This window comes from Megalopta genalis, chromosome 10, assembly GCF_051020955.1.
Source record: "Megalopta genalis isolate 19385.01 chromosome 10, iyMegGena1_principal, whole genome shotgun sequence".
Lineage (NCBI taxonomy): Eukaryota > Metazoa > Arthropoda > Insecta > Hymenoptera > Halictidae > Megalopta > Megalopta genalis.
This window is the reverse complement of record NC_135022.1, coordinates 11,703,115-11,726,393: the sequence shown is the minus strand read 5'-3', so window position 1 is coordinate 11,726,393 and position 23,279 is coordinate 11,703,115. Positions and strand designations below refer to the sequence as shown.

Below are 23,279 nucleotides of genomic sequence, written 5' to 3'. Positions count from 1 at the left end.
TTATTTTAAGTATGATGCAGTACAAGAGAGAAAAAGATTCTGTTCAATGTTCAAACCTTACTTATATCTGCATTTAGCAGTGTTCAAAGTTCAAATTGTTCAACCTGAGTGAATTAATACGTTCATAGTCACAGTTCGAACTCTCGAATTATTTCGAATATTATGCAGTACAAGAAAGAAAAAGATTCTGTTCAATGTTCAAACCTTACTTATATCTGCATTTAGCAGTGTTCAAAGTTCACATTGTTCAACTTGAGTGAATTAATACGTTCATAGTCAAAGTTCGAACTCTCAAATTATTTCGAATATTATGCAGTACAAGAGAGCAAAAGATTCTGTTCAATGTTCAAACCTTACTTATATCTGCATTTAGCAGTGTTCAAAGTTCACATTGTTCGACCTGAGTGAATTAATACGTTCATAGTCAAAGTTCGAACTCTTTCGAATTATTTTAAGTATGATGCAGTACAAGAGAGCAAAAGATTCTGTTCAATGTTCAAACCTTACTTATATCTGTATTTAGCAGTGTTCAAAGTTCAAATTGTTCAACCTGAGTGAATTAATAAATTCGTAGTCAAAGTTCAAACTCTTTCGAATTATTTCGAGTATGATGCAGTACAAGAGAGCAAAGGAATCTGTTCAATGTTCAAACCTTACTTACATCTGCATTTAGCAATGTTCAAAGTTCAAATTGTTCAACCTAAGTGAATTAATTCGTTCATAATCAAACTTCGAATTCTTTCGACTACAATACAGTACTTGAAAGTGAAAGACTCTATTCAATGTTCAACCCTTATTTTTAACTCCATTTAAAAGTGTTCAAAGTTCAGATTATCCAACCTGCCTGATTAATAAGTTCGTAGAAGAAGTTTAAGATTGTTTCGAATTCTTTCTACTATGAAACAATAGAAACCAACAAAACGGTCTATCCATTGTTCGAATCTAACTTGCAGCTGCGTTCGTAGCAGTTCAAAGTTCACATTCTACGAACTGTACGAACTTGTTTTACGAGTTTCGTACGAACCAATGGAAGCGAATAAAACAAAACAGCCCAGAAAAGAGAGCGACAACATTAATTCCAGCATAATTCGAAACTGTTCAATCATCGAATAGCAAAATGACAACAGTTTCAATTTCACACGTAATTTCCAGTCGTGCTGGGGGCCTCGAAATCCGCCAAGTTCGAAGCACTTCGAACAGCCGAAAACAGGAGAACCCATGGCAAGGGAGGACCCCCGAATCGGCGGGATTATTTACAGCCCCGGTTCGAGCCGTTCGAAGTTCAAACTATTCAGAATTCAGTCACCGCTCTCCGGCTGCGCGATTGCCGTCGCGTTTCACCGTTGGCGACGCTATCGAACGCCGATGGAGAAGGAAGTAGACTGCGATGGCAGAGAGAGAGAGAGAGAAAAAGAGAGAGAGAGAGCGGGCGCGGGAAGAGAGGCGGAAAGAGTGGTGCCGGAATGGCAGGAGGGGAGGGGGAGGTGAAGAGAAAAAGAGGACCGATAAATTTGTACTTTCCGTCGGACGGGAGCAATTATTTTCGCGCTGGGCTGACGTATCCCGTAGAGGAGGCGGTGCGCGCGCTCGGCTCGGCTCGGCTCGGCTCGAGAGAAAGCACACCGCGGATTCTGTTGCGGACCGCCACGGTTGTGTGCGCGTTGCCGCGGAATACCGTGGAGCCTCGGATACCGGATATTGTAAACCGACCTTCACCGCGAAATCTGTATATCAACCTTCGCCGCGGCTGGTAGCCGGCCGTTTAAAATTGCACGGCCGTGCTCGCTGCCAATGTCATTTAAATAGTAAGACTATCTATCGAGACCGGCTGACACCCGGCCTGGCCGGCTCCGCGACCCGCCGGGGCTGGCTGGCGGCCGGCAAACTCGTTTCGGTTATCAGCGAATTCGGAAAAATAGAACCCGTTTCCGTTAGGCGACCGGGCCACGCATGAATGATGCCCGATCGACGCCGTCCGTCGACGCCCCTGTTGCGAACCCGGCTCCGATCCGATCGAAAACTCTCTCGCAACCCTGTTTTCCCACGGCCGTGAAATCGGCCAGGCTTGCCCGGCCGAGGAAAGCGCGAGGATCGCGCGGGAAAATTGCCGCGAGAATCAAGACGTAACACGGGATCCGGTCGCGCCGGATAAGCAAAGCCGTTTCTTTCGCTCGACGGTTCGGAAACATTGGAAGTCTTTCGGTTTACTGTCATCGGAACGTATGGTAAAGCTCCCGATTTTCCGCGATACCGTCGTTTTCATTCGTGTTAACTATAATCAGAATATTTTCGTTTTTATTTATTATTTGAAACTACAAAAGACGCCGAGAGGAAGCCTTGCGATAATTTTGTTGTATCCAGTATTGTCATGCAAACGAATGAAGCAATGGAGAAAATAATATTCGGAAGCTCGAGGGACCCCCCCCCCCAAACCAAATAAGCTGATGACAGAGTAATAATATGAAAGATAATATAAATATCGGACCTCGTTGAACCCCTTGTCGTGTCACTTTTTTCATAGTTACATTATTTAAAAGATTTCCGATTATAATAATTTCTAAGAAGAGAGAAGATAATCTATATTTATTACGAGTCAAACATTTACTTAAATGCTTAAATATGAATGACAAGAAATCAGAATTTTATTCAGACGAAAGAGAACGGAATAGCGTTCGTGTTTAACAGGTTAAAGTATGGCAAGGATTTAATAATCACCGAAAATTCGCAACGACAATATAACTCGACATCCGGTGTTGAAAAAAATTCCCGAAGACTGCGTTCTAGTCTCGGTGGATGACTGAACGATTTCCGCGCGACGCCGTTCGTCAACGTCCTCGGAAAACTGCATCTCCCAATTTTCCGACTGCCGGAAACCTGGGATCCGCCTCGGGGCCGAGAAAAGCGCGAGAAAGGCGCGAGAAAATGGCTCCGTTGAAAGAAGAAGAAACGGAGTAGAATCTGGCCACGCGGCGCGATTAAGCAGCCCGACTTTGAGGGCTTGTTCTACTTATCTCGAAGATAAAAGAGCCGGGGTTTTGCGCCTGTTCTTTATAATTAATTAGTTCTGTTCGCTTCGAGTGTGTGGAGAACGGGCCCGCCAAGGAGGAATTAAATTGAAATTAAGAGAAGAATTATTTTGTAATGTGTGTGCGCGGGCTCCGTGCGGAGAATAAGTGTCTGGCTTTGAGCACCGATTCCACTTATCCTGGAAAAAAGCGTAGCCGGCTGGTCGTTCATAATTAATTAATTCTTGGTGCTTTGATTTCAAAGAGTGATTGCTTCGGGGTGTGGTTCTCGAATGAAATTGAAGCGGGAAATTCTTTCGAGGAACGCCGAAGCTCCATGCGTGTGGCAGAGAAAATTGACCGCGAGAGCTTATTCTGCTCGAACTTCTGGTAATTAACGAATACCTCCGTTGGTCGTCGACGAGGAATAAGAAATAAGAAACAGACGCGAGCATCGCTGCGGCTCGCGAACGTAAAAACTGTCCGGCTTCGAGTGTCTTATACGACTCGCGCCGAGTTCGAAAAGCTGCAACAGAGACGACGCGAGGTTCTTCTTCGGACGTGCAGTTTTTCGCGGTAAACAATAGCGAGAGTCCGTAGGTGGTACACGAAAGTCGGATGCTCTCGAAAGTATATTACACGCGCGCACCTTTCTTTGCGCGGCGTTCTGCACATCCACCGGGGTATGATATTTATATTTACGCCTCCGATGGAGCCCCGGCCCCCCCGATGTTGCGAAACTCCGCCGTGCGGAAAAAGCCTTTGCGACTCCGAAAGGAAGTGTTCCCGGCCGAGCACGATCGCGCAGAGCACTTTTTCCCCCCCTTCTCAAGGTGAGTAGTACCGAGGCTTCATGGCCTGGCCACTCGGATCCGACTCCGATATTCTGCCAGCTTCCTGAAACAAAAAGAGCGAGCCCGCCGGTTTAGAAGAAGTTCGCGAAAGCGTTCCGCGCTGGATGACGTTCGAACTGTCTCGAGTTCGATCTAGTTCGGCCATCGACTCGCCGTTCGAACAATTGAAACTTTACATTTTTCCGAATGATTCTACGTGCCAGCTGAATCGCGCTGCGGGGGCACTGCGGCGGATCCTCGCGTTTTCAGGAGAGTCTCTTTCGGTTTTAGAAAATGCCTGGGAACGTTTTTTATGCCGAAAGAAAGAACTCGATCAGTTCGAATTGTTTACTCGTCGCGAAGACTGCGACCTTCTAGCACGTTCGCAGCTACGATATGTAGTAAATTCTCCCTGATCGAGGGCCAGATTGTACATTTTTGTGCGCAATCCGAGCGCAAATTAGGGAGAAATTACTGTGCTGCTATTTGGATAATTGCAATATCCGATCTTTCTTCTTCAAATTATTAGGTCATAGCATAAGCAATGCTTTTTCTGGGAACGGTGTTACTTATGGGATGGTCAACTGCGTAGCTGAAGCACGCTGGAAGCATAATCTAGAAATAATTATAACTAGACAGCGGACTATTAGACAAAATAAAGACTGTTCCGCTTAATTGCGAGATGCGGGAGATGTACAGAGCTATACAGTCGGAAATAATTCAATAATGTTTTTAAATTCTTTAAATGTTTTCAATATTTTGTTAATCCGTAGTCTAATTATCACTAATGATACCGCAATCCTCCCGTATGTTTCTGTTATCATTACATTTTTGTGCACAATCTGAGCGTCAATTCGGAAGAATTTACTGTACCTCGTGATAGAACAAGAAGGATTTGTTTATTATCATTTACTTATTATTGTTTATTTATTTATGTAAAAAGAATGTGAGCATCTAGAACAGATTTCTCCGAAATAGGCAGCTTGACAGTCAATGTGTTAAACCAAATAATCTCTCATGTTATCTGTTTTATTTACCCGGTGGAAGAAGATATATATTATAAAAAATAAAATAACTAAAACTAACTATCTGTTGTATTTCCTTTATCAACATAATTTTATCAAAAACAAGTATTGTATTTAAAAATCACACACACACACACACACGCACACACACACACACACAAGTTATATTTCGTTCACTCAGTGTACAGATGGGTTCTTTTCTAAGTTGCATCTGCTGCGTTGTTGCAGAAGTAATTTCGGTTTTCCAAATAGATTACAAAAAAATAGCTTACAGAAGAAAACCGAAATTACTTCCGCAACAAGCCAATAAATGTTTCGAGAACAACAGGGGAAAATATTTTTTTCCGGGAGACTGTTAAATACAAAAAAGTTACTCGATTTCAAGGTAGAAATACAAATATGTCATTTATTTCTTTTTATTATGTTTTATCTTGTTATTCGGAGGGTAACTTTGTTTCTTGTAATGGAAGCCTACATCTTTATTTTGCAGGCTTTTATCCTACGCGATGAAAGAATCAACTACAGTTTTCGATCGAGCGTATGGTACATTTCTATTTCCATAGAAGTCCGCAGCCTAATTCCTACCAGACTGTAAATCTCTAATTAGCAAGTAATGGTTTTAGCTACGAATTTGCGGAGAGCGAATATATTTTTACCAGAAGAAATTGGTTTCCGTGAAATCATATTTAAAGATAGGAATTTGCACGACGCTTTGTGACGGACGAAAGTGGAGCAGATTACGTTAAATTCGGTAGAAAGTATTTTACACTGACAACTAGAAAGTGTCACAAGTTTCTGCATCTCTGGTTCATATCGTTGCAGTTATTTCCCGCTCGCTCGCAAGCGTTCAGAGATTACAATCTGCAAGAGACCGACGCGGCGCCGCGCGCGGCGCTTGGATCCGCGGTGAGGTCCAGGGACCCACCTTATCCCGAAATCATCCTACATGTTTACCCTTTTAGCGTGTTTCCATCGGTTAAGCCAGGACATAGCCGTGGAGCGGGCGATTTTCTACCTACAATAATCGATTTCCTTCTGTCCACTGTAGAAATACTTTTCGATCGAGCTAATCGCTGGACGCCAATTTTAACCGAAGCTGTTATTATTACAACAGCGATAAAATAGACATATTCGCAGCCGATGTCACGAAATTGTAAACAAGTTTATATAAACTGTTTACCTAATTCGCTGATTCGCTGATTTTCTGTGTCAGATGAAATACGATACGTTTCTGCTCCGTTATTGTAGAAATGTGTGTCAATCCGTATACATAAATCAATCAAATTCAATTAAATTCGATTAAATTACATTAAATTCAATTCGATTAAATTATGTTAAATTAAATTCGATTAAATTACATTAAATTAAATTCGATTAAATTACATTAAATTAAATTCGATTAAATTCAAATCAATTCAATTCGATTAAATTCAAATCAATTCAATTCGATTAAATTATATTAAATTAAATTCGATTAAATTCAAGTCAATTCAATTCGATTAAATTGTATTAAATTAAATTCGATCAAATTCAAGTCAATTCAATTCGATTAAATTATATTAAATTAAATTGAATTATGACTAGACTGCAGATATTTTTGTACTGAAGAGAAAAATTAATAGATGAAATACAAGATTGAGAAAACATTGGAAAACTGAACAATAAAAATCGTCTTCCATTTTCTTCAAACAGCTTTTCGAAAGAACCAGCTTACTTAAATAGTATTTAAGTACCCTTTCAACAGCAGGGCAGAAGTAAAATAGATTTTCGAAATAGTAAATAGACTATAAATATCTTTATTTGGTCATGTAACACAGAATTTAGTCAATGAATTCTTTCTGAAACGATAGTTACATATGGAAATATATTCAACTCTGTAACATCCGTAACAACTGACTCAGAAAAGTAGATTTGCCAAATTCTGTATCACATGAGAAGATAACTATATTTATAGTCCGCTCACTGTTTCAAAAATCTATTTTCTCCCAGACCTGTTCGATAACCCTGCGATGGAGAACTCGGCTAAAAATTCAAGCCAGCGTAAACTGAAACGAGCATAAACCCAGAGTATCATTTCCTGCGACTCCTCGAAGCTTCCCGACTGGAAACACACGAGATGAAGCACAGCCTCGTTGGCCGATCATCGAAATTTCCGTCTTGTATCGACTGGAATCGTTCGAAAGTCGCGAAAAGGAAGTGATCGCGGGATTCCAGTTTCCGGCACCGGGTCTCCTTGACGCGGATCGTTGTTTATTGATCATTGGAGAGAAAGAGAGAGCGTCGGAGAAGACTAAGGTTGAGAGAGAAAGAGGGCGTCGGAGAAGACTAAGAAAGAGAGAGAAAGAGAGAGAGAGAGACTCTGGCACAAGCACAGCATCGACGCATCGATTCGCCAGTTCGATCGCCGCGTCACAGAACTCATCAGCGTAATTAATGATACGGGAGCCCGTTTCAGCGACAGCCGGCAGAATAAATAAGCGATAATATTATGTAGATGCGACCGATCAATCCTGACGTCTCGCGATAAGGAAGCAAAATGAAAGTGGGGGAGATGAGCGTGAAGAGAGAAAAAGTCCCTCTCTCTCCCTCTCCCTCTCTCTCTCTCTCTCTCTCACTCTCACTCTCACTTTCACGTGAGAGAGAAAAGAGAGAAAAAGTCCCTCTCTCCCCCTCTCCCTCTTCCACTCCCTCCCTCTGTCTCCCTCTCTCTCTCTTTCTCTCTCTCTCTCTCTCACTCTCGCTCTCTCTCTCTCCCTCTCACTCTCACGTGAGAGAGAAAAGAGAGAAAAAGTCCCTCTCTCTCCCTCTCCCTCTTCCACTCCCTCCCTCTCTCTCCCTCTCCCTCTTCCACTCTCTCTCTCTCTCTCTCTCTCTCTCTCTCTCTCTCTCGCTCTCACTCTCACTCTCACTCCCACGGAACGCATCGAACGTTGCGACGCCCGACACTCGAGATCACGGATCAACGATCGCGTTTGGAAAAATTATTTTCGTAGCACGCTCGAGGAGGAAGTCGCTGGAAGCGCGTTCACAAAACGATCCGCGTCTAGATCTCGACGAGAACACCGGTCTGAATCCGCGGGCAAACAACCTGCAGAAACGCACGGAGGATGCACTTCTTTCGTGCAACTGGATTTATTGAAATACGCCGTGCAAACGAGATACTTCGTGCTAATTAAATTGATGTTCAGCCACCGTGTTCGGCTAGCTCGCCTGCCGGTTTCTACACCAGGAGAACTGTAACTCGTGATCGGCGTGAAATAAGTTGCTAGAGCACGCTGCTCGCTGGGATATCTTTCGTAGAGATGGGTCGAAAACCGATCTTTAGATCCACGAAGCTCGGGTCCGAAACTGCGAAATCTCGAAATTCTCGAAATTTCCCGGAATGCTTGTTCTTTTCCGTTCTTTTTTTTCTTTCTAAAGAGCATCCATTTTGTCAGGAACTAAACTCTCGACAAATTCTTTCCAGAAGATCAAATTGTTCGTTGAATATAGTTAGATGAAAATTAGACGTAGTCAGAACTTAATTTGTCCTCGATGCAAACGATTGTAACGGATCGGTGTAATCGTACCGATTCGAACGTGTCTAAAGTCTAAGCACAAACTCAATTGAATTATATATATCTTATATATATATAAGAGGATATTGTGAATTTTTTTTTATTTAACCGATGGTAATCCAAATATATATATATATATATATATATATATATATATATATAAAATTGTTACATCGCGTTCCAAAGTGATTCTCAAATCATCAAAATCGTTCATATTTAAAGAGCTGCTAAAATTGTTCTATGCGTCACAAGACTCAATTTCATCGACATAAAATTATTATATATATATATAAGCTGTTCGTACAAATTATTATTTAACTGGGTTTCCAGAATTTTTCAACCCTTTGCACTCGGAGACATTTTAACTCTGAATCCGAAATAGTTATTCTGAACTGCAGTATTTCCATTTTCTGTGATTTGTAATTAGTGCATTTTATGCAGATGAAATTGAGTCTTGTGACGCATAGAACAATTTTAGCAGCTCTTTAAATATGAACGATTTTGATGATTTGAGAATCACTTTGGAACGCGATGTAACAATTTTTTAGCGGCGCTTTAGTGTCACCCCTCGAGTGCGAAGAGTTAATTATCTTTCAGCGGTTGTGTTTTCTTCCGCGATAATCTCGGATGCTAAATAGATTGCAAGATTAACATTTACGTTCTATACAGATTCTAGTAACAGAATCGTAGAACCTACGATAAATTTTACATTCAGCTACGGCGAATGCTAAAATCGAGCACGCAGCACGCACAAAGGCATTAAGGAGATTTCTAATAATAACCCGTTAAGTATGAACGCTGTTCGGTTCTCTTCGGTCTGATTAAACTTCTGATTTCTTGTCATCGGTATTGAAACATTTAAGTAAATGTAGACACGCGGTAAATATAAGCTGTTTCTTGTCTTCTTAAAAGCTATTAGAAACTAAAAACTTCTAATCATTGTAATTACGAAGAAAATGGTACTTCAAAGGGGTTAACATTGTTACTGCGACTTGTCCAAATCAAGTCGCTGTAAAGTGAAACTGCCCTGTTGTGAACAACTCCTTAAAGAATAATAGAAGATAGGGGTTGCCTCGGAAATGTGCTACCAACGGACAATCGAAGAATCGAGATCGGACCATCAACATCGTTGATGACGGTCGAACGATCAACATCCCACTTCTGAAAGATCCGAATTGTATTTGTATCGAATTGTGTCATATTTAATATTCTTTGTTGTAAATAAAATGCCGCGACGCGAGAGAAATGGTGTAATTCGCAACAATATTATATGTATAATGCGGCAGCGAAAGGGCTGCAAAACCGCGTGTTCGATGTAACAAATACTAGAAATGATTTGGACCGTCCAAATCGGCGGAATAGCCCACTGTGCGGCGACCGGTCAGCCGAGCTTAGGATTATTTCCGCAGTCGGGTTCGCGTCGTTTACGCTTGACAGTTTACGATACCCTGCTTAGACACGCTTCTGTCGTTTTTCCCCCGGTGCCGTTTCCGCCATGAGATCTGTCGGAGGCCCGTAAAATTGATCGATCTCGTGTCCAATTAGACAGAAGAAACGGTGATTGTTCCGCGACGCGTATCCGCGCCGCGGAATCCCGCGGGCACGCGGATCGAACGGCCGATCTACGAGCGATCTACGAGCCAAGGAAACCGTGAACACCGAGGGCCGTGCATCACCCGGCAAGCAGCCGTGTCAGGAGACACGTATAACAATCGAGCGTGGCGAACGACCGAGTCGTTTCTTCGGTTCTACACACGCGAGAGGAAAAAGCCGCGATTCGCGAGTGCGCCGGCAGCCGGGGATCGAATCGATCGCGCGAGGACCGTGAAAACGCGAATCACCGACGATCCAACGTCTGCTCGCTCTGGTCGAACAGGTTCCCGGTGCACGGGATCTTCAAAATGAATGGCCGGCCAGATGCAGCGACAGTCAGCGTTTCTATGGCTTCTTTTGGGAAAGAGAGTGCACCGTTCAGGAAATCAGTATGGCTACACGAAGCGCACTTTCGAGTAGATTTATTTCTTTGCCAGGCAGACGATTCTCTGACGATTGGCTGACGGCTACGGCTGCTGCGATTTCCTACGCGTCTATTTTCGTTTAGTTACTTCGTAGATTGCTTTTGCAAAGGGTGTCCATCTTTTAGTGTTATTTTTCAATTTCGCGCCATTTAAATTTATCGTACTATTGGGTCGGCAACTAAGTAATCGCCGATTTCGGTTATAAATGTCTCTCACCCCCATTTTTATGATATCCGTAAATGTTATATTGTAAAATTATTATTATTATTATTATTATGTTATGTCGACATCTTCTACTATCGATAGCCTCGATAAATGTTGGTGATTCTACGAAGTATAGTAAACTCTCTCTAATTAACGTTCAGATTGTACACAAAAATGGACAATTTGTGAAGAGGGGATATGATTATTCGAGGTTACGATTATTGACAATCTGACTATAACATGTCTATAACTGTATCTAACTTTATAATTATAATATAACTATATCTAACTATTGGGTCGGCAACTAAGTAATCGCCGATTTCGGTTATAGATGTCTCTCACTCCCATTTTTATGATATCCGTAAATGTTATATTACAAAATTATTATTATTATTATTATTATTATGTTATGTCGACATCTTCTACTATCGATAGCCTCGATAAATGTTGGTGATTCTACGAAGTATAGTAAATCCTCTCTAATTAACGTTCTGATTGTACACAAAAATGGACAATTTGTGAAGAGGGGATATGATTATTCGAGGTTACGATTATTGACAATCTAACTATAACATGTCTATAACTGTATCTAACTTTATAATTATAATATAACTATATCTAACTATTGGGTCGGCAACTAAGTAATCGCCGATTTCGGTTATAGATGTCTCTCACTCCCATTTTTATGATATCCGTAAATGTTATATTGTAAAATTATTATTATTATTATTATGTTATTTTTTATTATCCGTGAATGTTAGCAACTGGACAAATTGAATGCAGCGGTCAAGGAAAAGCGACCAGAATTGGTCGATCGTAAAGGTGTCATTTTCCAGCAGGACAATGCTAGGCCGCACACGTCTTTGTCCACTCGGCAAAAATTGATGGATATTGCTTGGGAATCGATGTTACACCCACCATATAGCCCCGATCTCGCGCCATCGGATTACCACTTATTTCGATCCCTGGACAACTCCCTTCGTGGTAAAACTTTTAACGACGATGACGCTGTAAAATCTCACTTAACTCAGTTTTTGGCCGAAAAGGATCAGACTTTCTACGAGCGTGGAATTTTCAAGTTGTCGGAGAGATGGCAAAAGGTCATCGAACAAAATGGAAAATACATCACAGATTGAACTTCGTTCCAAGTAAAAAGAAATTTTTGATTTCATCGAACAAATCGGCAATTACTTAGTTGCCAACCCAATAGTTGCTGGCTCCTTGGCTAACGTCTGTTTCGTGGGTCCAATGCAGGCTTAACCTTGGCCACACGAGCGATTTCGCATAATTAATCTGGAGCTAGCCTTGGAGCGAGGTGGGTACAGAATGTTGCGCAGAGTGGTTCTTCGAACGGCAGCTGACTCTACAGCTGAGTCTGGAGTGGGGATGACTCTGATGGTTCAAGAAAGGAGTAACTTTCGGTGACGAGCAATTCCGAGCTTCTCAGTTAGACCTTGCTTTCGGGTCGGTCAACAATTTCACGGACAAACCTAACCTCGAGACTGTAAAGCAATTTTGGATTCTTGAGTGGATTTTACTTAGGCTTCTGCCGATGTGAAATTTTTATTAATTTTGTCCGCAATGATGGCAGTTCTATAGGATTAAGAGAGACTTAATCTATGAACGGTGGATAATTCCAGACTTCTTGTAATTCTGACAAGATGGGACATTTTCATAAGATGAACTATTGTTTAGTATGATAGACGATGTTTCAGGTTTCAGACAACAGGTTCAAGGACTTAATCCTTGATCACAGATTCTAGACGATCGAGTGCTTTTGTAGCTCTTTATCATTATCTTTCGAAGGATGGAACTTGGATCCGTTTCTAGTGGTCTGCTAAAATAATCACCAATTTATATCGAGTCCGATAAGATGTCCATTTCAGAGAAGAATTTAATTACTTCATTTTACACGAGTATTGCTTACCATAAACGAAAGAACAAGCACTGCCTATCTAAAGAGTGTTCATTTCCGTGTGTCACTTCAATTTCGCGCCATTTACATTTTTTGTACTAGATCGTCATATATCATTTAACATTTGACAAATAGAAACATTGCTGCAAACAAAAAAGGAGAGGCAACACCTGTTTATTATTCAAAACCATTACAAATTTGGTGAAAATTATGCAGAAATTGGAAGAAAATTTCGTACATAATATGAAAGAGAGAACTGTCCATCAAGCATGCGAATCAAAAGAATAATTAAAAAATATGAAGAATGTGGTTCACTCGTGGATAAAATTAGTAAACAACATTATTCTTTTGACTTGCATGCTTGCTAGACAGTTTTCTCTTCTATATTCTGTACGAAATTTTCTTGCAACTTCTGCATAATAACTTTCATCAAATTTGTAACAGTTTTGAGTAATGAACAGGCGTTGTTGAATCTCTGCATTTTTGTTCGCCGCAGTGAACTGAATTTCTACTTGCCAAATGTCAAACAATATATAGTAATTTTTTCTTTTATTTTTTTTCCACAATGTTCAAATTATACTTTCAAATTTTTGGGTCTCGATAAATACCGCCTAAACACAACCGATATGTAACATTTGATAACAACGACAAGCTTGCATTTATTTAAACCTCGTGACAATTTCCATTTTAGTATATGCTCGAACAAAGAAGTTTATCTAAAGATTTCTCGTAGAAACATTTCTTTGATAGCAGAAATTGTAAAAGAAAAATACAGAATAACCAGTCATTTTGACTGATTTGGTAGATCCAGTGTTAATGGAGAGTGTTAGTCCTGTTCCCCCACCACTCGCGAGCACTTCTCTGGCATGCCTGAACGCGACGCGGCGCAGCGGCTTATCTTTGCGGCTTTGTTACCAGCAATTTTAACATTAAATATCTCAAAAACTATAAGCCGTCCGCACCCGAAACCGGGTATCATTGGATTCAGTTCCGCGAGCTCTATCACTCTACCGAATCTCGTCGAAAAGCGAGCGTCGCGCTCGGGGACTTCTCCTTGTTGGCAACCTCGGGCCGATCGAATGAGTCACGGACCACCTCGCTTTGGGAATAACGTCACCGATTCCGCAGGAAAGTCCCGCGGAATCGCAGATTCCCCGGTGTTATCGCAGAACTTCCCAAGGTTCGACAACACTTGTCGCCTGAACGCGAGCACGACCGTCCTCGATACGTCTCGTTCTCGCGCGGATAAGAATCGCGACGAGAGCGGGAGAAAACCGCGCGGAAAATCGCGCGGAAAAAACGCGCTTGCGAGAAAGTGCGCTCGATATTAATGAACGCGGGAACGAAGGTAATCCGTCGATGCGTCACGCGCCGCACGCAAAAACGAAACCAGCTTCTGGAAGAGGCGAGCGTGTTACGCGCACGCGAGCCAACTGACCGGCCGTGGATCAACCGAAGAATGGAATAAAGAGCCGACGGTAATTAATCCGATAAAACGGAACACTTTGTGGAACGTTGCATAATGCGAGCCCCGTAATCACGAGACGCGCGCCGCGCCGGGCTGATCCGAGCAGAGCCGTGCGTGTACGCGTTGTTCCCCTCGTTGTCGCGATTAACTCGCGACCGTAACGAGCCTCGATCCCGATCGAGATCGATTTCCGATCCTACGGTGCCCACCGATCGTGACCGTCTGATCCTTGCGCGGAAAACAGGCTCGCAAAATTAAATGGTTTCGGTGAGCTACGGTCGGCGTTCGAAGTATCGTAACCTTGTGAAAAAAAATCGTGCGACCGTTCGCTTGGACTCGTTTTAAAGCGTGAAGCCTCCTCTTTCGTTTCCGCTTATTCATTTTGCTCGGATATGGTATCGCATCGTTCGAAAAAGTTTGGAAAGATAGAGGTGTGCGAGCTCAGGGTGGCAAGCCTGGACACACTTTCCGTTCGAAGTGCGACAAAATGGCGAGACAAAATCGTAGATCACGTTTCTTCGAGTCATTGTAAAGGGCAGACTTTGATCTATGAAAGCGACTTGATGCGAATCCTGATGAAAATTTGTTCCACTTCGTGCAGGCATTTGAAAGTACAGAATCAGGAAAAGAAAAGTACCTTCACTTTTCCAGCGGCTGAACGACGGAAAAATTGATTCTACGAAAATGAACGAAGGATAGCGAGAGAGAAAGCTTCGAACTTTAAAATGAGCCCAAAGAAACTGTCTCACGAGTTTTTCTCAGAAAGTTACAGCACCTTGACGGTTAACTATCGTTCATTAGGGAAACTGTATCCATCTCAGTCACAAATGCATAAAATCCGCAAAGTAAAATCATGTTGTCATTATTAACCCGTATTCTCATCTGAATTGTTATAAAATATTGTAGATATATGTATATCATATATATATATTAATATTTATATTAATATGTATATAATAATATATAATTTTATATATATTATATGTTAATATTATATATATTAATATTTATATTTATATTAAATATTTATATATTTATTAATATATATTATATATTATGTATATTAACACTAGATTTACAGAGCACAAAAAACAGCCGTTTTATATTGGTTTATAAAAGTAACAATAAGACATTTATTCTGATCTTTAACAAGTGTTATCGTAACATTTGTCGTAAGTAACATATAAATCGAATAAATAACCCATAAATGTGTCTTTACGATATGAATAATCGTAAGTTAAAAAATTAGTGACCCGTCATGTTGATTTACGGGTTCCGTGAATCTAGTGTTAGGCTCGCGGTTGTTGAAAATCACAGCTCAAAAAGTGCTCCAGTTCCTCGAAGTCGTCGAGCCCTCGAGATCGATTCGAAGAAATCATTCGACTGGTGATTTCCGCCTAGGATCTATCGTCGGGTTGGAAGATCGCGGCACGCATCGGCAACCGTCGATAGTGACGAATGCGATCGTTGATGGACGACGATGTAGAAGAGGCGCACAGTCTCCCTCTGTTCCGACGACCGCTGGTAGGAGAGTAATGGCTCGGCCATTTGCTGACACTCGAACAGAGGTTCATCGTTTGTTAGATGACTGCTCTATCAATTCAATTACTCGGCCTGTCGAGAGATTCCTTCTTCGCGGGGTTGCTATTTCAAGTGGCGGAACAGGAACGCGAGCCGGCGCGGCGCGGCGCGTACGCTGTGCTAGGATTACTTCTCTGTGAATCGGAATCCTTTATTCGATGACTATTAACTCTATCGTCTGGGAAACGCCGACGCCGAGACGCTAATAGTCGCTGACGTGACACGTGCCATCGATCAAAACGATCGTAACTAATCTCTCTATTAACGATCGGGAAAACAAGAGTCGGACAAGGACACCGTGATTGGCTGACGCGAGATTTTAGACGTTCCTCGTTAACGCGACGACTGCCACGCGTCGGTCATATGTGAACGACGGAGTTCTCTTATCGAACTGGAAAGCTAATTTTTTATCACGATCCATTAAGCACGCCGAACTTCGTTGACATCTACGAGATGCAGCAGAATTACGGAAACAGTTGCTGTAACAAATCTTCTCTGCTTTACTGTTATGTTGTTGAACAGATTGTTCCGATTTCGTGTGTATTTCGGAAACGCTGGCTTGATAGTGAACGCGTTAACAAGTATGTTTCCCATGAACAATTCGAAGCTTGCAAATTTGTCTAAAAATTGTATCAATTTTAAGAAACAGACGACGAATAGAAGCGACGCGTTCCTTCTTTCGTTATTTATAGTTATATTCATTTTATATTTTAACTACGTATTTAGCTTTATATTTATTTAATAATCTCAACTAGTAAGAAATGGTATGTTGATATTGATAATGTTATTTAATCTTTTCACAATGAGAAATTTCACTCACTCGTTTTTTGTCATAAATGCATTAAATCCGCAGTCTAGACGTGTTATTCGAGGATTGTCTATAATTTCGTGTGATTTCCATATAATTGTATGTAATTTCTATATAATTTTATGTAATTTCTATATAATTTTATATAATTTCCGTATAATTATTATATAATTTCTATATAATTTCCATATAATTTCTAGATACACAGTTCCCACTGTGTGTTAATTTACAGGAGCAACGTTGTCCTCCTTCCATAATTCATTTTCGCTACCGGTACCTTGTTCTTGATTATCAAACCAGCAAAAGAAACCGATCCAATATCCGAAGTAAAATAGACAAATAATAATAAGCACACAGATCGAGATCACAGAATCCGTCGATCCAAACGGTGTGCAAGGGGAACGTCACGTTTTCAATTGGCTCGCATCACATTAGCGGCAATCAGCGTGCAGAATATTTCGACGGGATCACGAAGCACCCCGACAGAGGGTTAAATAAAACCAATATAGGTTCGAGAGCTTTGATCGATAGCGTAGATGTTTCCCGGTCTAGCCAACGCGACCCGTTACTACTTAAAGCGCCGTTGCGTCCCGATCGAATTTTCAGCAATTAATCTCGCGCGCATAAGAAACTGCAACGGTGCATTTTCCAATGCGGTTCCGCGCACCGTTCAAAGTATGCGATCCGTTGATAGACTTTTCTGCGGCGTTCTAATGCCTGAACACGGTCGCCGCCCACGGCCGAGCCGGGTGTAGAAAAAGGCAGAGAGAAACCGAGAGAGAGAGAGAGAGAGAGAGAGAGAGAGAGAGAGGAGAGGAGAGGCCCCGGATTTTTTCGGCCGCGCAGAAGGCCGGCCGGAGAGATTCGACATCGCAGATACAGTGGAACACTTCATAAATCATTCGCGTGAACGTGTAGCCCCGCGTGCATCCGACCTGCATAACAGCCGTTGAACTTGCGAATGCTCGGAGCCGGACGTATCTGACCATGCGTGACCAGGAACGTGGTCGATCGGCGGACGCGGTAGAAAGTGTGTACGATACAATGTTTCACCCGCTCGAAAGTTACCGGTGGACGACGACGGGGCTCGATTAGCCGATTAAAACCGATCCCGGGGCTGCTGCCGCTGCCGGTTCGTCGCTCTTCCGGCCGGCTGGACCGCCGAGTATCCACCGAATATCAAACCGAAACCGCCATCCACTTCGTCTTCGCGCGATCCATTATAAATGAATCGAAAACCGCGCGATCGTTGCCTCGAGTGCTCCAGTTCCGCGATCGTACTCGAGCTTCCGTCGTCGATTCGATGCGCGGATTATTGAAATTAACCTCCGCGGTCCCAGAGATATTTGCTGCGTCCACCAATTTTGCTCCTATCGTGCTGCGAGATGATTGACAGCTTGAGAATTTTAGCAGAGAGAGAGCGGAGTTCGGCGTTTTTAGTATTGTTTCGAACAAGTGTTTATCCATGATCATTATCCGAATGAATTCGTGTTTTAATCGAATATCTTTTCGTCATAAATTATTCTCTATTTATTTGCCCGAATAAACTGTTCGTATAATTATCTGTTCGATTAAATTATTCTATTTATTCGAATAGATTATTCCGCTTGTTCGAATCAATTATTCGGATAATTCTTTATTTAAGTTCTTCGAACAGAGATTGTCAAATTATTTCAATAATAATGCGAATAATTGTTAACTGGTTTCGTTTTCATATTCGATTTATTAGAATCGATTTATACGGTGCATTCTGGATCGGTTCAATTTCAAACTGCTTATACAGGTTGTCCCATAATTACGTTAACATCAGGAAAGTGGTGATTCCTGAAGTCACTTGAGGTATGATATTCAACTGATATACTCAAATGACCTCAGGAATCATCCCTTTCCCGGTGTTAACATAATTATGCAGAATCATAAAATTGCCGATCGCTTTCCCTGCGCCCGTCGAAAGATTTCACGTCAGTCATAATCGTTAATTTCAGATTAATTAAAATTACCTATACATTCGGATTATACATAATCAGATTAGAGTCAGATTATACTATTCGCCCAACTCGGGTTCCGAACGCGCGGATCGTTTCAGGGCTGAAAAATCAAAGAATTTTAGACAAGGGTAGCGAAGAAGAACGTCGTAGCCGTGGTATGCCGATTCGATGTAATGCAATACCGTTGCAAGTAATGCGATTTGATTACGTTAATGCGGTCGCTGATACGCGCGTGCGACGATTGCGTTCGGGAACACGCGATACCGTTCCACCGTTGATAATCTGAGAATTCTAGACAAGGGTAGAAGAGGCTTGTTTCTAACGTGGTGGTTGCAGAATGGCGTTTGGACTATTCGGAGCATCGCCGAGGAAAGCCTAATTTACGGCACCTTCGAGTGCCTATCCCTTTCCCTCGTCGTGTCCTGTGGCGACGAAAGTTGAACGACCGATCGGAACACGTTCGAAGGATCGCGATATCTTGGTCCCATGGGGATTTCGAGAGAAACACCGGGGAGGATTACCGCGTCGCTTCAGTCCGGTCATCCTTGGGACTACGTATTTTAAAATAGGCGGTATATCGACCGGATCGTCGTCTGGATCCACTCTCAGTCAACGATATTCTAAACGTTGTTCCGAGATGTTGATAATTTTTCAATCGGGAAGGTTTCTAACACTTAGCCAACCGAACGGGGAGATCTCCCCGTTTTAAATTCAGTCGGTTGACGACGTAATGGATGATTAATGAAAAGTTAAAAATGATTGCTTCATTTGATTAAGATTTGCAAGAGGTATGAATGCTGAAGAAGTAATCGATGCCATGTAAGTTTGCCTCATAATTTGTGTTTAATCGAATGAAATATTTTAATTTTACGAAAATTTGTTAGGTTTCTAGCGCGGTCGTGGAAGTGTTAACACTAAACCTACCACGACGGTCGTTTCGACCGGTTTCACATCTCTTTTATTTTAAGATCGTTGACGTCATCAAGACTCTTTTGTAGGAGATGATCGAATCGATTTGCAAATTCAAAAGAGAAAAATTTATAAGAAAATTGATGAACCATCTCTAAGATACATTCAATGTTGCCATTCTTATAAAACGACACACGTCGGTCGTTTCTAGTGCTCGGTGGGTTTTGTGTTCAGGCCGGATTCCTCGTATCTTTCAGCTGTTAGGAAGATGTTTGGACGTTTATGAAGGCATAGTTCGATGACACTGCAGCTTATCGAAGAGATGTTGGCAGTCGTAGATCGCTTGGTGAGCAACGTAGAATTTTCATTGTTGCCTCTGCGAGGCTATTTAGATTCTTGTTCAAGAATATTTCTAAGCCGCGGCAGTCTTGCTATTAATCTCCGGAAGGTTGACGTTTCTAATGATGACAGTGTTGCATGAGAAGCTCGGCTCCATTAAGATCTTAACCTGTGGCAGTGGTGCTATTGATCTTTGTAGAAGGCTGACGTCTCTAATGACAGTGTTATATGTATCTCCGGAATGGAAAAGGTACAATATAATTTCTGGACATGTTGCTACTCCTACTGTAACCGGTCAGACGGAAGCTGTGTTAAATGAGTAAGAGTCTGGTGTTCTCGGTACACCGAGTTAAAATCGACCCAGATACGTGTCCATCTCACCCAAGAATTCTATCCAATAAAAAGCATCGTAACATTTCAGTGGCACATTAGAATTAATAAATGGTTAAACGATTAAACATTTCAATTATCATGTCCTAACTTGATTATTAAGCTTACCAAAAATTGCTCGAAAACTTCGATCACCTCCCAAACACTATCAACCCTCGATCGATGGACCAATTTCACGCCGATACGATCAACGACATTCATGACCATTCTCGGCTTTGTTATCGTAGAATTATTATTTTGTGTCATTTAATCAGTCAGCTGTTGTAATCTCTTCGAAAAGTGTGCAAGTTACTGCAAGTATACTGCACATGTGCCGATCATTAGACTGCGGATTTTTCTGCAAAATGATAATTTACCAAGTCTGATGAAAATATATCTTTCATATTACAAATGTATCCTGAAATTCTTCTTATGTCTTTACAATTCAAATCATTTTTGCCAAAACTGCAGAAAATCCGCAGCCAGCCGATGATACACCGATTTTTTTCATACTTTGTTAAAATGCGACACTCGTCGCGAATAAATGACAACGTTTCGTATTACGACGAGTATACTCGTCAGAAACAGCTAACCCGTTAATTGCAAAAAAATTGAGTAATTGGACGACGACTCAACCGCAGTTCGCCCCAATGCGAGCGAAATCATCGACGCCGCGCATTTTTTCTCTTTCCCTTGTTCTAAAACATTTCAGCTTCAACGTAAAAAAACCCGCATCGCTTTATCTCATTCCAATAAAAAAAAAAATCCACGATTTCGGCGCGACTGTTTCATTTCGTCCGATTGCGCGCCGCTCGTATATCGGTGCGATTCGGGAACCATCGAAAACCGTGTCCGCTAGTCGGAATTCCTGGGATCTATGGTCCCCCGATTGAGTCCGCGCTGTCCCCTCGGGGCCCTTCGGGACTGTTGCGAGGTTCGTCCCCCGGATCTGCCGTTAGGTTCGAGAAAGACAGGCGGGCGGACGCTTGTTACGTTTGCACGGGGCCCAGGCATCGATAAAGGTTCGTTCGACTTGTCTGATTGCAGATACTGGCGCGCCGTACGTATTGTACAAGGACAACATGGAGAGACCCCAAGGGCAATGGGGCCCGGGGCCGGGATCTCTCCAGGACGGTGGACTGTACCCGCAGCAACAGCAACAACAGCAACAGCAGGGCTCCTCCTCGTCCGGCAGTCCACAGCAGGCCTGTGGTCCCCCAGTCGAGGGAGAAAGCGGTCCCCCGCCTTCGTTGGCCTCTCCCGTGCCCTCGCCGTACCCCTCGGCACCGCCCGAGCCTCAAGCCTTAACCCCGCCCGACGACGACATCCAATCGAGCCAGGCTACCTCTCAGCAACAGCAGCAGCAACAGCAACAGCAACAACAGCAACAACAGCAAACGCAACAACAGGTCCAACAGCAACAGCAGCAGCAGCAAGTCCAGCAGCAGCAACAGCAGCAGCAACAGCAGCAGCAGCAGCAACAACAGCAAACGCAACAGCAGGATCACTCGCCGCAACAGCAACTGACGCCGCACGAGGTCGACCGCAGCGACTGTTTCCCCGGGGCCGGGGAGCTCCAGCAGTACCCCCAGCACTACTTCAAGGAAGCCAGGCCGCATCCGTCGCCGTCGGTGCCGCCGCACATGCTCACACCCGGCGGTTTCTCCGCGTTGCACTACCTGAAGCAGCCGGGCGTGATGCTGACGTCCCTCGGGCAGGGCGACGGCGGGCCCGGCCTCGACGGCCACCAGTACGCCAGCCCCGGGGCCCCGAACATGGCAACCGGGCTGCCGGACATCGTCCAGCAGAGCGGCAAGTCCGGCAAGGGGGCGAACAGCGACCTGCGACTGTTCAAGTGTCTGACGTGCGGCAAAGACTTTAAGCAGAAGTCGACGCTGCTGCAGCACGAGAGGATCCATACGGACAGTCGGCCATACGGGTGCCCGGAGTGCGGGAAGCGGTTCCGGCAACAATCGCACCTAACGCAGCATCTGCGCATACACGCGAACGAGAAGCCGTATGCGTGCGTGTACTGCGAGCGTACGTTCCGGCAGCGTGCGATCCTCAACCAGCATCTGCGCATCCACTCGGGTGAGAAGCCATACCAATGTCCGGAGTGCGGAAAACACTTCCGTCAGAAGGCGATCCTGAATCAGCACGTCCGCACACACCAAGGCGAGCATTTCTCTCTGCCTCCCAGACTCCCAGAGGGCGTCCACCACAACCACACTGACCCCCATTTCACCGGGTTTTCTGTTCTTGTTCGTTCTTCGTTGCCCGTTGTTCGTTCTCCGTTGTTCGTTGTTGTTGTTGTTGTTATTGTTATTGTTATTGTTATTATTATTATTATTATTACTATTATTATTATTCTAGTTGATTTTGTTGCTTTTCAATTACATCGTCTTTACTATGTTCACCCGCAAATACTACGCCACCACCACCGACCACCATCGTCATCTGTTCATCATCGTTCGTCATTCGATCGTCGCGGCGTCGCGTCGCTTCGTCGCCGATTAACGTCTCGTCACCTATCGTGCTATCGTTCTCTGTCTATCTCGGCGCCTCCTATTCGTACGATGCTACTTCGGAAGAACATTCTCTCCCTACAAATATCATTCTCTCTTCGGATAGAATTGAATTTATCGCCGACGCAGACCTTCGCGTGCGACGCTCTATCGAAATGAAATCATAGAAAACTCGAAACTCGAACTACTTACATTGAATCTACGCCGAGAACGGGATCACGGTGATCTAGAATTTCGAATAAAATCGCTTCTGCAATAAACTTTTCCACGAAGTAGCAACGCACGCATAGAATCCGTCGGCCTGTTCTTTACCACTTCTCTCCGAGCAGACTTTCGATACTAACAGTCATCCCTCTTTTCAATTTCTATTCTCTCTCTCTCTCTCTCTCTCTCTCTCTCTCTCTCTCTCTCTTTGTCGTTCTCTCTATACAAGATCCATTTTAGTTTCCGCTTTGTCCCAGCCTCGATCCGCAACACGCAGACGACAACATGCTCGTCTGTCTTCGCTCGTTCATGCAGTTCATAGATCGATAAAGGAAAAATGATAAAGATCAAATCCGTCAAGGCCAACCGAAGTATCGGGTTGAGCTGGACGCGAGATCGCTGGTGAGCTGTGAGATAGAGGAGCTCTCCCTCCGTGCCTTTCTCTTTCTCTCTCTTTCTCTCTCTCTATCTATCTCTCACGGTCCGTCTCGTTCAACCCCTATCCGCATCCTCTTCTCCACTCTCTGCCCT

The 23,279-nt window shown here is 43.1% G+C and overlaps 1 protein-coding gene across 3 annotated transcripts in view; it reads left to right on the top strand.

Annotated features, from left to right (window-relative positions):
• The window catches only part of LOC117220218 (uncharacterized), a 92,549-nt gene that overhangs the window by 61,777 nt on the left and 7,493 nt on the right, over window positions 1-23,279 (top strand). For 2 of the 3 annotated variants that reach the window (XM_033469973.2, XM_033469974.2), the window contains exon 2: window positions 21,067-22,194. In XM_033469973.2, coding sequence (XP_033325864.2) covers window positions 21,067-22,194 — 1,128 coding nt within the window. The remainder of the gene's footprint in view (window positions 1-21,066; window positions 22,195-23,279) is intronic. The other variant, XM_033469975.2, reaches the window with a different exon arrangement.